General features: G+C 41.5%; 1 protein-coding gene across 1 annotated transcript; it reads left to right on the top strand.

Moving 5' to 3' along the window:
• Positions 1 to 2,118: 2,118 nt before the first annotated feature.
• DYNLRB2 (dynein light chain roadblock-type 2) lies at positions 2,119 to 11,282 on the top strand. The gene is made up of 4 exons (XM_004317198.3): positions 2,119 to 2,250; positions 4,464 to 4,539; positions 10,029 to 10,196; positions 11,035 to 11,282. The coding sequence occupies exons 1-4, from the start codon at positions 2,248 to 2,250 to the stop codon at positions 11,076 to 11,078; spliced, it is 291 nt and encodes a 96-aa protein (XP_004317246.1). The 5' UTR covers positions 2,119 to 2,247; the 3' UTR covers positions 11,079 to 11,282.
• Positions 11,283 to 13,032: the final 1,750 nt, after the last annotated feature.

Below are 13,032 nucleotides of genomic sequence, written 5' to 3'. Positions count from 1 at the left end.
TATTCTCCTCATTGATTTCCTGTGCACAGTGAGTCAAACTTGACTGTTGATTGGAAGTCATCTGGGGTACTCCTTATTACTTTTTCTGCAGTTGGCTACTCCTGTCAGTGCCTTTCATGCTGGAGTCTTTCTTTGCTCTAATCACAGCTGTCAGCTATTGAATGAGTTTGACATCCTGACTCCAGAAACGAGGGGATTCACACCCCATGCATATGCAGTCAGTTCCTTCATTAGAGCTGACTGACATCAGAGATAACACGGTGCACTGCCACTAATTTTTAGAAGCAAAACAAATGGCTGTAAAATCAAGTAGCAATCTCCTGGATCTGATACACCCAGAGAGCCCAAGAATCTGTATTTATACAATTCAGCCAGTATTGCTGTAAATGCCTACACTTTTATCACTGAAAAGCGGTATAAGCAATCAGTGCAGACGGTATAAGCAATCAGTGCAGAGCTGGATCACACACACACACACACACACACACACACACACACACACACACACACACACACACACACACACACACACACACACACACACACACACACACACACACACACACACACACACACACACACACACACACACCACAGACTCCTCCCCCAGAATCTTAGTTGCCCATTCCTAATCATCTCGGTTGGAGTTCCAAGTGTTGAGTGACAATGGGCATGAGTTAGCTATTGTGACTTGTCTTTTTGAGAAGCATAAGTTTCTGAAAGAAAAAAGAGGGGGGGAAATGACAGTGACCAGGATCACCTCCTCCACCAAAAAAAAAAAAAAAAAAAAAAAAATTCAGCAGAACTAGAGCTTCTGAGAGTGTTTCTGCACATAACATCATAAAATGATAAAACTCCAAGTTGAAATGGATCATCTAGTCCCGAACGACCAAGTCTGAAATTCTTCTAGAGCATCCCTGACAAGGACCTATTCAGATTCTAGCTGACGTTCCTAGCAATAAGCATGCCTTGTTTGCTGTGAGGCTGCTTACTGGAAATAGAAGCACAAACTGAATCAGTATTATAGGGAGTCGCTATAGCATCGCCCCTACGGAGATGCATCCCCCCCGTCACCACTTGCATTTAGTACTTAGAGTTTAGTCATCAAAGCCCTCTTCAAACCCCTGGTCTTCAGGACGACCCCAACCACAAAATTTTCCTACTGTCCCTCACACGCAGTTGGTTTCTTCTTCCCAGGCTACAAAGATATATCCAATGCCCTTCAAAAGATCAAGGGACTTCTAACCATCCCTAATTGATCTTTAACTTGTCTCCTCCATCAGTTCCTTAAACACCCGGTGGACCGCTCTTCTACGGCGATTTGTAGAACCTCCAGCACTACCGCCTGCAATTTTTCAGCAACTCAGAAGGGTGGGCAGATAACTTTATAAAAAATAAATAAATAAAGCTCCTGAGGGATTAAACAAAATCGCTAGGAAGCAGCAACCCTCCAACTGAGAGAAGAGCGGCTTGGGGGTGCTACAACACATGAGAACCTAAGACGTAAGATGGCGCTGCACCTACGGTTTGGGAGGTGGGGACATGTGAACTGATGGATATATACATGATTGTACTATTCCATACTGCGGTATAGTTCTTCTTTAATTAAAAAAAACAACTGCCCCTGGTGGGCGGGGGGAACAAACCCCTGCACAAGGCAGCGCCACAGGAAATACTCCGAGGGTCACTGGGCAGCTAAGGCTATACCCAGTATCACCCCGGAGTCACAAGGACCCACCCCGGTTTATCTGCTCCACAGCACGTATCACACTTGGACAGTATTGCTTCGTTTGTCGCATTTCGTCTGTCTCCCCCGCTAGAATGTACCACAGGCCCAGGGGACGGGACGGGGTAGGTGGTCAATATATCGTTCTTGAACGGGGAAGTGGCGGTTACACGAACGCGTACCTCAAGGAATGAATGAGTGAAAGGACGAACGAATGACCCGGAGCCTGGCCTAAGCCCCTCAGCTCTCCTCATGCCCAGCGGCCCGCGGGCCGGGCGCGCCCCAGGTGAGCGCTCGGAGCCACGGTCCCCAGCCTCCGCCTACGGCGGCCGGGAGGCGTCAAGCCACTTCGGGGCGGAAGAGTCTGCCCGGAGGGGCCCGACTCGCGCGCACGCAGGCGCGGGCACTCACGCTTCCGGGAGGTCACTTCCTCCCCTGTCTCGTAGCAACGGCTGGCAGCGTTGCTGACATCCCGGGCAGCGGTGGCACCGAACTGAGCTCAGAGTCTCGCCGCCCGCGCGATGGTAAATCCGGGGGCTCTGTCCGCGACCCGCCGCTCCAAGGGCAGCGACCGCCAGGGGACCTTCGCTGTCCCGCTCCCGGTGCCGGGGCGAAGGCTGGGGTCTCCAGAAGCTTCTTGGAGGAGTGACACGGAGACCCTGGAGGGACCAGAGGGCGACCGTGGAGGGAGGGAAGAAGATGTCTAGATGGGGGAAGCTATCTTGGGGCATAGATATCTGGGGTGGGGGGTGACTTCTGAGGGGTGATACTTGTGGAGGGAGGGTATCGAGAAAGAGAAGAGAGATAGGGAGGGGATGAAAGATCCTGAGGGGAAGGAGAAATCTCCTTGACGGCGAGGCAAGTTTGAAAAGGGGAGCGGCGCGAGGGAGAGGAGAAAAATCACCCTGAGAGGGAAGAAAGAGAGGGGACAAGGAACGCAAGGAAATGGAGAGAGGGGAGAAGGAGTTATTGAGAGAGAAGAAAGGAAAATAAAGAGGCAGCAGGAATGGGAGGGGGAGAAGAAAAGGAAAATGGAGACAGGAAGGTTTGAAAAAGAACAAAGTGAAAGCAGAGTTTCTTTTTAAGAAAGGAATGAAAAGCGAATTGGCGATGGGAATTAAGAGACTGTATTGGGGGGCTCAAAAATCACCAAAGGCGAAAACACCTGGGAAAAGAGAGGAAAAGGCCGGGAAGATCAGCGAGAGGCGTTTGGGAGAGAAGTAAAACAGAAAAAGATAAAACGAGGGCAGCGGTTGTAAGGACCTGTGGACGTTGTCTTACAGATGGCAGAAAACTGTAGTAAGTCATTGATCCCTGTACAGCTATTAGGCTTTAAGTTCAGTGTTTCCCAACGTGAGATGCAGACGTTAGTTGCTACTTCAAGATGGCTCAGAAAACCAAAAACCACAGAGTGAATCACATCAGAGAAAGTTATTCCTCTTTTTTTTTTTTTTTTTTCAGCCTTTAGACTATATCCAGGAGAGAGTTTCTGGCACTGTTAGGTCGTTAATACCACTATCCTTTGGTAGTTTTGATTTTTCACCTGAAGGGCAGACCTCAGGCTCAGAGCTTTCATTGGGGTAAAATTTAACAATATGTTCTCTCTTTGTTTTGTTTGTTTTTATGGTTATTTCTGCCTATGACAAATGATACCAGATTTACATTTGTGGTAGTGATGTATAATTTCCTTTTAAAATGCATTTAAGCTTTTAGCAGTGAAATAATTTTAAGAATATGCTGGGTAAATAATATAGATGGTATTCATAATGGCAAAAATTATAAATCTAGTACATGAATGCCTGAAATTTAGAAAACACCTGCTATAGTGGTGGAAAGAGGAAATAAGTGCTCCCACCCATATTAGGGACAAAAGAAAACTGTCTTTTGACTAAAGCAACATAAAGTTCACCTGTACAATGCTGGAAAGAAAAATATATCATAAATCCTCATCAAGAGACTCTGCAGAATACTGTTTGAATTCAGAATATCCAGTGATTACTCAGTTCTGGAAAATATGCAGGCTGGGAAAAATTATTCTTGATTTTAGCCTTTGGAGAAGTCAAGAAACTGGTACAATATATATAGTCTATGCACATGATTCAGAAAGCTGAGTTTAAAACCCGGTAGTGGGGTTCCAACATAATCATTCATGGTTGAACGTTCATCTTGCACTGAGATCCAGGCTGTGGTTACCAGTAGGATCCTGGAATACACTGTTTTTACAGAATATTTTGAATTTAACCATCTGAACTCCCAATTAGGTGGCATTTAGGACTGAGAATATGATTTCTCATTAAGTGATGCTTTTAGACAGAAGGAGGCAGTGATACAGCTGTATAAATATGTTTTAAATCTATAATGTACAAAAGAGATTTTTCACTTGAATACAGAAAGATCAATGAATGAAAGATGACCAGGAGCAGATTTCTGTTCAACAACATAGGATACTTTTCCAGTAAATAGAGACAGATAAAAATGGAGTGAGCTCTTGTGAAGCAAGAAGCTTTCTGTCTCGACAAGAGTTCAAGCCAAGATATTTGTCAGGGTTGTACGCAGAGGGTCTTACATAGGCTTGCATATGGGACCTGACAATTTCAAAGCTCTCTTCCAAAAATCTGAGCTTCTAAATCTTAGTTTAAGGAGATTGGAGAATAGGGGTCTTTCAGAACATTACTCTAATTAAGACTGGGGTCACCACAAAGACTCTTTGGTTAATTTTCTTCCTGATCTCTTCCAGGCAGAGGTGGAGGAAACCCTCAAGAGGATCCAGAGCCACAAAGGGGTTATAGGAACGATGGTTGTAAATGCAGAAGGTAAACACCTCACAGGCTGCCTTCTTGACAGGCAGAAGCCGACCAAGAGCCTGTTTGTTGTGTGAAGCCTTAGGCAAACATCTTGGAATTTTAAATCAAAAGTATATCTTGTATATTTTAGCCAGAGCATTTATTCATCGTACATCTATTGAGTATCTATTAATTACACGTCAAGAACTCTGCTAAGAGGTAGGGAGATAAACATTAATAAGACATGCCTAGAAACGCCTATATATTCCTAAGAAATGCTGCACGTTGTCTAATTTTTAAAGCTTTGGTAACTCTCTTCTAACATTTCAGGAGTATCAATAAAACTATTATATTGAAGATAGGAAGAATACCATTGTTGGCAGTTTGCTTTCGTTTTAACATTGTAAAGCGTACAGAGTTTCAGTCTTCATTTTTAAAAGACATTGTTCCTTTACCGTAGTTAATGAAATCTTTGAGAATTAATTTTAATGTAATTTATAGTACAGTCTTTGTGGTTATAGTTTAAGAAGGGCCAATACGTTTCCACCTATGAAATCTGTAGACTTATACCAGAGACTTGCCTATTAACAATCCCCAAAGCCTTTTCTGTGGCACACTGTTCCATGCTCAGCCATGGTGGCAGCCTCTTAAAGGCTTCTGCTGGCTTCATTGCTGATTGAGGCGTTTGCAAGGGCAAGAGGTGCCACAAACCCCAGAGCACTAGTTGAAATAAGAGTAGCTACTTCACACAGTCCATGGTACAACCATGGATCTGGTACATCGCCAGCTCAGTGCTTGGCAACAGACTCTCATAGCTAATCATTATTCTGGAGCAAATCCATCAATAAATATTTAGTGAGCAACTACCCACTGAAAGTCTGTTTAATCTCTAAACTTCAATCCCTTATCATTAAAAATGCAAAATAACCTACTTTACTGGTGACTGTGACAATTAAGTGAAATAATAATTGTCAAGTGCCTGGCACAATACCTAACACTTAACAGAATTGTAATTAAATAGTTCTGTGAATGTGGGAATTTTTAATTTATTTGTACAGATAAAACATTTGATGTGTTTTACAAAATAATAAAATAAAATTTTAATAAACTCAGTGTCAAATGAATATAATAAATTCACCCAGCTTGAGTGATCAGGAGGGAGAGGACTTAACATCAGCCTACAGGAAAGTCAAGAGCTATGCCTCATATTTCCAGGAAGCGGTCCAGCCCAAGTCCACGGTTCTGGTTGAACTGATTTTAGTTTCAGGCATTTGCATAAACTCTGCCACACCCCCTAAGATAGGTTACTTGCGTGACTTCACAGAGATGCTTTATTTGTTTTCTTTGGCTGCCATAACAAAGCACCACACACTTAGTGGCTTAAAAAAGATTAGACATTTATTTTCTCTCAGTTCTGGAAGGCTAGAAATTGAAATCAAAGTGTCAGTGGGTCCAGGCTCTCTTCAGAGGCTCCACAGGAGGATCCTTCCTTGCCTCCGCCCAGCTTCTGGTGATTTCCAGAGATCCTTGCTGTTGACTGGCCTGTAGGTGCATCACTCCAGTCTCTGCCTCCATCATCGTGTACGTTCTCCTCTCTGTGCTCTGTTTTCTCTTCTTATAAGGACCCGTCGTTGGATTATGTCCTACACTGATCCAGTATGACCTCATTTTAACTAATTCATCTTCAAAGCCTCTATTTCCAAATAATGTCACATTCTGAGGTTTAGGGTGGGCTTGAATTTTGGAGGGGACACTCTTCAACCCAGTCCAGATGCATTCACCTGTGACACCCTGGACAATGTATCTAATGTGTTACTTTGGAAGACTTAGTCTAAAGTACATAATCCTGGCAATAGGCATCAAATGTCTGAAGAATATCCATACCTTATGATCTGTAATTCCACCCCTAGAAATCTGGTTAAGAGGTGATGAAGAAAAGATGTAGGTGCAAAGGATATTACGGAGGCACCATATATAATAGCAATAAATAAACAGACAAGTACATAAAGCCCAACAGTAGGGAAATTTTTAAACTTATTATATAATATTTACTCAGTGAACCATTACTCTATTTAAAATGTTGAAGAATATTTAGAGTCATGAAAAACTACTCACAATATTAGATGAAAAAAAGCAGGAGACGAAGCAGTAGCCAGCATCTTCTAATCCTAAATACGGCCAGGCAGACATACACTCTGAAATATGGAAGAAAAGGCAGGGCTGTGTTACGGTGATGATCTCTGAGTGGTAGAATTAAAAAAGACTTTTGTTTTCCTGAGGTCTCTCAATTAACACTCTTCTCATCCAAAGGCAACAAAATACTACTTTTAATACCATTAACTTCTAATTAACCTCTACTAGGATAAGGTTGTGTTAGGATTCAGGGCACTTTTCTGAAAGCCAAATTAACCTTCTTCCCAAAAATATAAATGAGGGGCTTATTTTTATGGTCGGATTATTAACAACCAGAGGATATGACAAGGATGTTTACTAACAGCATATGGTATAAGTGTGTGTGACCAGAATGAAATGAAATACTCCATCTCAACAGCCCAGTCAATTTTAGATGAAAGTACCATTTATTACGGTGCAGCTTTGCAGCTCTCAGAAGTCCCATGAAATGTAACACTGACAATATTTAACTAAGCTAGTGTTCATGTGTTCTTGTTCTGTACCCATGGCTTTAGTCCACTAGTTCTAGGCAAATCATTTTAACAAATTTTTAGGTTTTAATTGTGGCTAGGTAGGCCTTCTACCCCACGTTTATCCATTTAGATCTCATCCTCTGCCATGTTAAATAGTGTCCTTTGGTTTCACTATTATTGAAACATAGACTTCTTATTCATGACAATAAAGTGGACTTATCAATTTAGCCCAATGCTGAGGAGTATAGGTCTTTGTTAGATTCTTTGTTAACACTGGTTTCCCATTTACAAAATAATTCATTGTTTACAGTATTGCAGTTCTGATCACAGAACTAGATACTGGTGAACATGTATATTTGTTTCCCAGACAGTCATACCTGTCATATATTCTTATGTATATAAGCCTGATTTCTGCAGACTCTTAATTTTAAATATTCTTGACATTTCTAACAATCCGTCATTTGAGTTTCATTAGGTTTTATCAGCCATCCAGCCAATTCCTTTTATTTTTGAAATATAATCTATCAACCAAATGTACAGTTGAAGAATACCAGCTTACTGGGATCATGATGAGTCATATTGTAAAGTAGTGTCATAAGTTCAGGAAGATAGAAGATATACTCTTTGTTCTAGAAGGTACATTTTAGGAATTTATCCTACACATGTATACAAATGTGAAATGGCATGCACACAGACATATTCTGTAGCCTTGTTTATACAAGTCAAAAATTGGGAACAGCCCAAATGCCTGTCAGGAAGATATATTAGTTACATGTATTACAAAGCATCCATTCAACAGGCACATTACACAGACATTAACACGAATGACCTAGCCTTATGCGGACTGAATGGAACAACTTCCCGAGTGTATTAAATGAAAAAAGTTAAGGTACAGAATAGAAAATGATACAGTTAAAGAACACAAACACAAACATACTGGAAGAGACTTAGAATATCTCTGCAAGGACACCAAAGAAACTGAGAACAGTGGTTACCTCTCAGAAGGGGAGGTGGGTGAATTTTATACTATGTGCTAAAAGTACTTCCTAATAAATTATTTTTTAATTACCTCACATAGTCTCAAGCAAGAACTCAATAAATATTTGTTGATTGATTTTTTTTCCCAAGGGTCTACAGTGGATATGAAAAACTCCAAGAGTTTCCACGGTGTGCACTTATCATTCAGAAAGGCTAGCCCTTGTATTTATTGACTTGGATCATGAATAGACTGACTAAGTAGGCCTGAGTATCTGATTCATAATCCTGTCATCTACAGTTTGAATAATTTATTCTGGTTGTATTTCTTTTTTGACACTGAGCAATGCAGACTTTGTAGGTAGTTGCTCTTCATGATGCAAAATAAAACTGTTTGGTCAACAAGTGCCCTTGAAAGGTTGAGTGCTTGCTATACTTCAGTTTCCTGCTTGTTAAAGACACATGCCTTGTGATGGTTCATCAGTTGTGAAAGACAGAACTGACTTCTGGAGAAAAAGTGGCCAAGAAACAATAATACAGAAATTAACAAGTTTTCTGTAAAACCTTACTTAATTAGGTTTTCCTGTAAATACTGTCGTTGCCTTCTTCGGCAAGACCTACTCTGGAGAGAATGGCTTTCTTAAAAAGAAATTAGTCTGTTTCAAAGTCAGACTTGAGGCTCTCAAAAAGTTTCATGAAAAACAGGTAAAGTCCCAAGTTAGAAGCACTCATCTTGTTTACCAGTTTCTGGAGCTACATTCTCTGAGGGAAAACCCAAGAGAGCCACGTCAGCCTTTTTTATTGATTGGCCTTAATTCAGGTTCTTGAGGAACTTGACAGTGATCCCAAATTCACCTTCATATGTCTCCCTAAATGCAAGGCACATCTGCAAATCAGATCCCTGGAATTCCCTGGTTGATCTGGTAGTTTTCAAAATAATATGAAGGCCAGTTCTGATTAGACATAGTATATGTAAAATACCTCGCACAGCACCTGTTCCAATAATAAGCGTTGAGTGACCTGAATGGAGCTGGACTGATATGAACTGAATTGAATTATACTTGCATATTGCTCTGGCTAGATTTTTCCAGTTAAATTAATAGCTTCTGTTTTAAACTCATATAATGAAACAATAGCGCACACAAGTAGCCAAATTTAATCATGCTTAAACCAAGAGTGAGTGCAAACCAGGGAATGCCCAGCCGAACTGCACTTTGTTGCTGTATTTTCTAGCATAAAAATTAAGGTTTGCAAAATACCATATGAGGAAGTTACAAAGAAATTCTGAAAATCCCTTTTGATACACCCTCTAGCATGTGCAGTGATATCCTCTTTCTATTTCTGGCCTCAGGGGAGAAACTAGCACCATGTCACAGACCAAGCATTTCACAGTGGACTCACCCTAGACAGGATGCTTAGGGGAATGCATTTTGTGTAGTAATATGTTAACTTAGTACTGAAATAATCAATTAACAACTTCCAGAAGACTTGTGTACAAAAATGTTCATCACCATTAGCTACAAAAACAAAAACACACTACCTAACAATCCAACAGTGGGGGGTTGATTATATTATGATATATCCCAAAAAATACTAAGTCTACAGCCATTAAAAATAATGTTGATGGCATCGTCAACAAGGACAGCTTGTATGCTATAATTTAAATGAAGAAAAAAGCAACAGTCAAATACGTAATTATAGTTTGATGCAACTAAATTTTAAAATCCACGTAATGGCAAAACGATTGGAAGGAAATAAAATTGTTACTTTTGAGTGATACGAGCCATCACTTTTTCTTCCTTTTTACAATTACAGTATTTTCCAGTATTTCTATGATGCACATATTACTTTTATAATCAAAATAAAAAATGTTTAACCCCAAATTAAATCTCGTACCAGGCATTCCCATCCGAACGACCTTGGACAACTCGACAACAGTTCAATATGCAGGTCTTCTTCATCAGCTGACCATGAAAGCCAAGAGCACAGTCCGTGACATTGATCCTCAGAACGACCTAACTTTTCTTAGAATCAGATCAAAGAAACATGAAATCATGGTAGCTCCAGGTAATTTGGCATTTCTTTTCATTATTTAAGGCAGCTTTCTACTTTACTGGATAAAAGCTTTGTCTCAAAGACGGGGAGTGTGGATTTTAACATGCAATATGACACATAATGCTCTTCAATTACAAAATGAAGAAGTTTGAATGTGAAAATTCCGTGAAATTAGTAAAGATGTTGAATTTTGCCCATTTGTTTTTGTTGTTAGTAATCAAACCATTTAGGAGGTGTAGGTTTCCTGTTATGTGAACTTACCACACAGACTTTCTGAAGAGTGGGAGAAATGTCTCCTGTCCAGGGGATAACGTCGAGGGCAGATCAAAGGTCTGTAGGGTCTTAAACCTTCCCTGGAGTAGAGCACATTCACTGGGGCTATCAAAAGACAGCAGCCACAGAAATACTTCTTTCCTTGAAGGAGGTACATTCACAGTTTTAGTGGACGTCAGTGTAAAACAGGACTCACGTTCCTAAATCTAGTCTAGAACAAACTTCGCTGTAGTACAACTGTAAAATCAGAGTTACCCCCAAACTAAATAAAGCTTTCCCTACACCTGTGTTCTCACCCAAGCTGCACATTGGAATCACTTGGAGAGCTTAAAAAAAAAAAGACTGATACCTGGGACTCCACCCCAGACCAATAAAGACAGAACCTCTGGGGCTTGGCCAGAGGTAATGGTATTTTCTGAAAGCTCAACAGGTGATTCTGGTGTGCAGCCAGGCTGGGAGCCCACTGGTCTACACAAGGTCCAAGTGATGTGTTGAAGAGAAAAGCAGATTAGCTGAAGTATTCATTTATTAAATTTAACTTTTAGGGTGGATTAACTTTGTCCATATCTCTCCACAGATAAGGAATATCTTCTGATTGCCATTCAGAATCCATGTGAATAGACCTGCAATGGCCAAGTTCTGTCCTGGGACTCCAGGCTGAAACACTTCACTCTTTAAAGATTCCTAAAATTATAATCCAATCTAAATGATCTTTTGGATATTCCTTTCTATTTTTACATTTAAACTCTTCTACATGTCTCATTTAGTCCGTTTCGAATGTATTGTAAATTTGTGATTTAGCTAGATAATAAATAAATTCTGGTATGTATGCCTCATTTTTTTACGATACACAAAACCAAAGAATTCTAGTGAGAAGACAGCCTTCCTTGAGACAGTTCTTTTCATCTAGAAGTAATGGCCACCAAGAATTAGAATAAGTGTGATTCTGCCCATTTCACTGACATGCCAGGGAGTTTCAGTGGAGCAGAGTGGGGCTAGGAGGGAAGCAGGGCGTCCCAGCCCTCAAGGAGTTATAGGTGCTTTCCCAGCTTAAACGAGGGCGGTAAGAAGTCAAGAGGGCAGTTCTCAGTTGGGTCAGCGCTGCCCCCTGAAACTCCTCAGGCCTGTCCTTCCATCACACCAGCCTGAGGGGACCAGGAGTGGGTCCTGAGGAAGGATGCACACGTCAAAAGCTACCTAGAGAACTCCAGAGGGTTTATTTATTTTACTAGATATTTCAAACATTCTGAAAATAAGGAAAATGATAGAACAAATATAACAGATTTCCACAACCCATATAGAATAGATGTTAATCTTTTGCCGTGTTTGCTTTATAACCTCTTTTTTTCTCTAATTAAGCATTTTATTTTGAGATAACTGAGGATTCGCGTGAAACTGTGAGAAATAACATAGATCCTGTGTACCCTCTACCCAGTTTCCCCCACGGCAACATCTTTCAAAACTATATTACAATATCACAACCAGGAAATGGACATTGATTCAGCCTAGATACAGAGCATTTCCATCACCACCCGAGCTCCTCGTGGTACCCTTTTGTAGCAACCCCCCAACCGCTGGTACCCACTAATCTGTCCTCCACTTCTGTAATTCTGTCATATCAAAATAGTTGTTATATAAATGGAATCCTACAGTACGTAGCCTTTGGAGATTGACTTTTTTTACTCAGCATAACGCTGTTGAGATTCATCCAAAAAATAAACATTATGGATACAGCTGCAGCCCCTCTCCTCCTTTGTGCCTTGGTCCTCTCCTTCTCCGGAGGATCCTCGTCAGGATACACAAGTCACCCTGCATGGGGGTCCACAGACGCTTCCTCCTAAGTTCCCACAACTCCACAACAAGCCAAGAGTGAGGAATGGTGCAGGACAAGTTTAGTTCTGCCACTGCCAGGGCACCAGCGTGCATCCTGGCAGGCTACAACAGCCCAACCCAAGCAGACAGTGGTCCGAGCAGCGAAGAAGGGCCAAGGCAAATCCCTCAGGTGAAAGGGGTTCACTCTCCACGTGGTGATGGTAGAGGAGACGGGCCAAGGCTGAAAGGGACCACGGTGGCTGAAGCCGAACAGTCAAGCCTATCCACGCAACAGACGTCAGCACCCCACTGCGAACCTCAGTGCCCCTGGAAAGTGGGACCCACATGAATATACTGAGAATGCTCTCCAGGTATTCGCAGTGCGGCTTCAGGCTGAGATCCACTGCGGCTCCTCAACAGTGGGTCTCGCTGGGGTAGTGAGGAGAGTAGCCCAAGACACACATAAATACAAGTTCCATCCGGGAACAGCCCTGGGGTTCTCCCACATCATCAAGCCAGCTGAGCCCTAGATTTACAAGGAGGATGCTGTCTCTATCTCCGGAGAGAACAGAACAAATGAGGAAATGAGCTTAAATTACAGCAGAAGTGAGTGCTTCTAAAAAAGTGAGATGAATAAACATCAAAGAGATTGCAGGATGGAGAACCTATACTATAGCACGTATTAGACTTTCGAGCATTTTCCCCACACTTTTTGTTTTAAAAAACTTCAGTTGGGCTTCCCTGGTGGCGCAGTGGTTGAGAG

This window comes from Tursiops truncatus, chromosome 19, assembly GCF_011762595.2.
Source record: "Tursiops truncatus isolate mTurTru1 chromosome 19, mTurTru1.mat.Y, whole genome shotgun sequence".
NCBI classification, from domain to species: Eukaryota; Metazoa; Chordata; class Mammalia; order Artiodactyla; family Delphinidae; genus Tursiops; species Tursiops truncatus.
Note: the sequence above shows the minus strand (reverse complement) of the source record. Positions and strands in the feature narration are given on the sequence as shown.

What these genes read in the sequence shown, in the direction of transcription:
- DYNLRB2 (XM_004317198.3), top strand. An exon ending in GATGGTTGTAAATGCAGAAG is followed by an intron (nt 4,540 to 10,028) that starts GTAAACACCTCA and finishes ATCTCGTACCAG; the next exon opens with GCATTCCCATCCGAACGACC. An exon ending in TGAAATCATGGTAGCTCCAG is followed by an intron (nt 10,197 to 11,034) that starts GTAATTTGGCAT and finishes ATCTCTCCACAG; the next exon opens with ATAAGGAATATCTTCTGATT.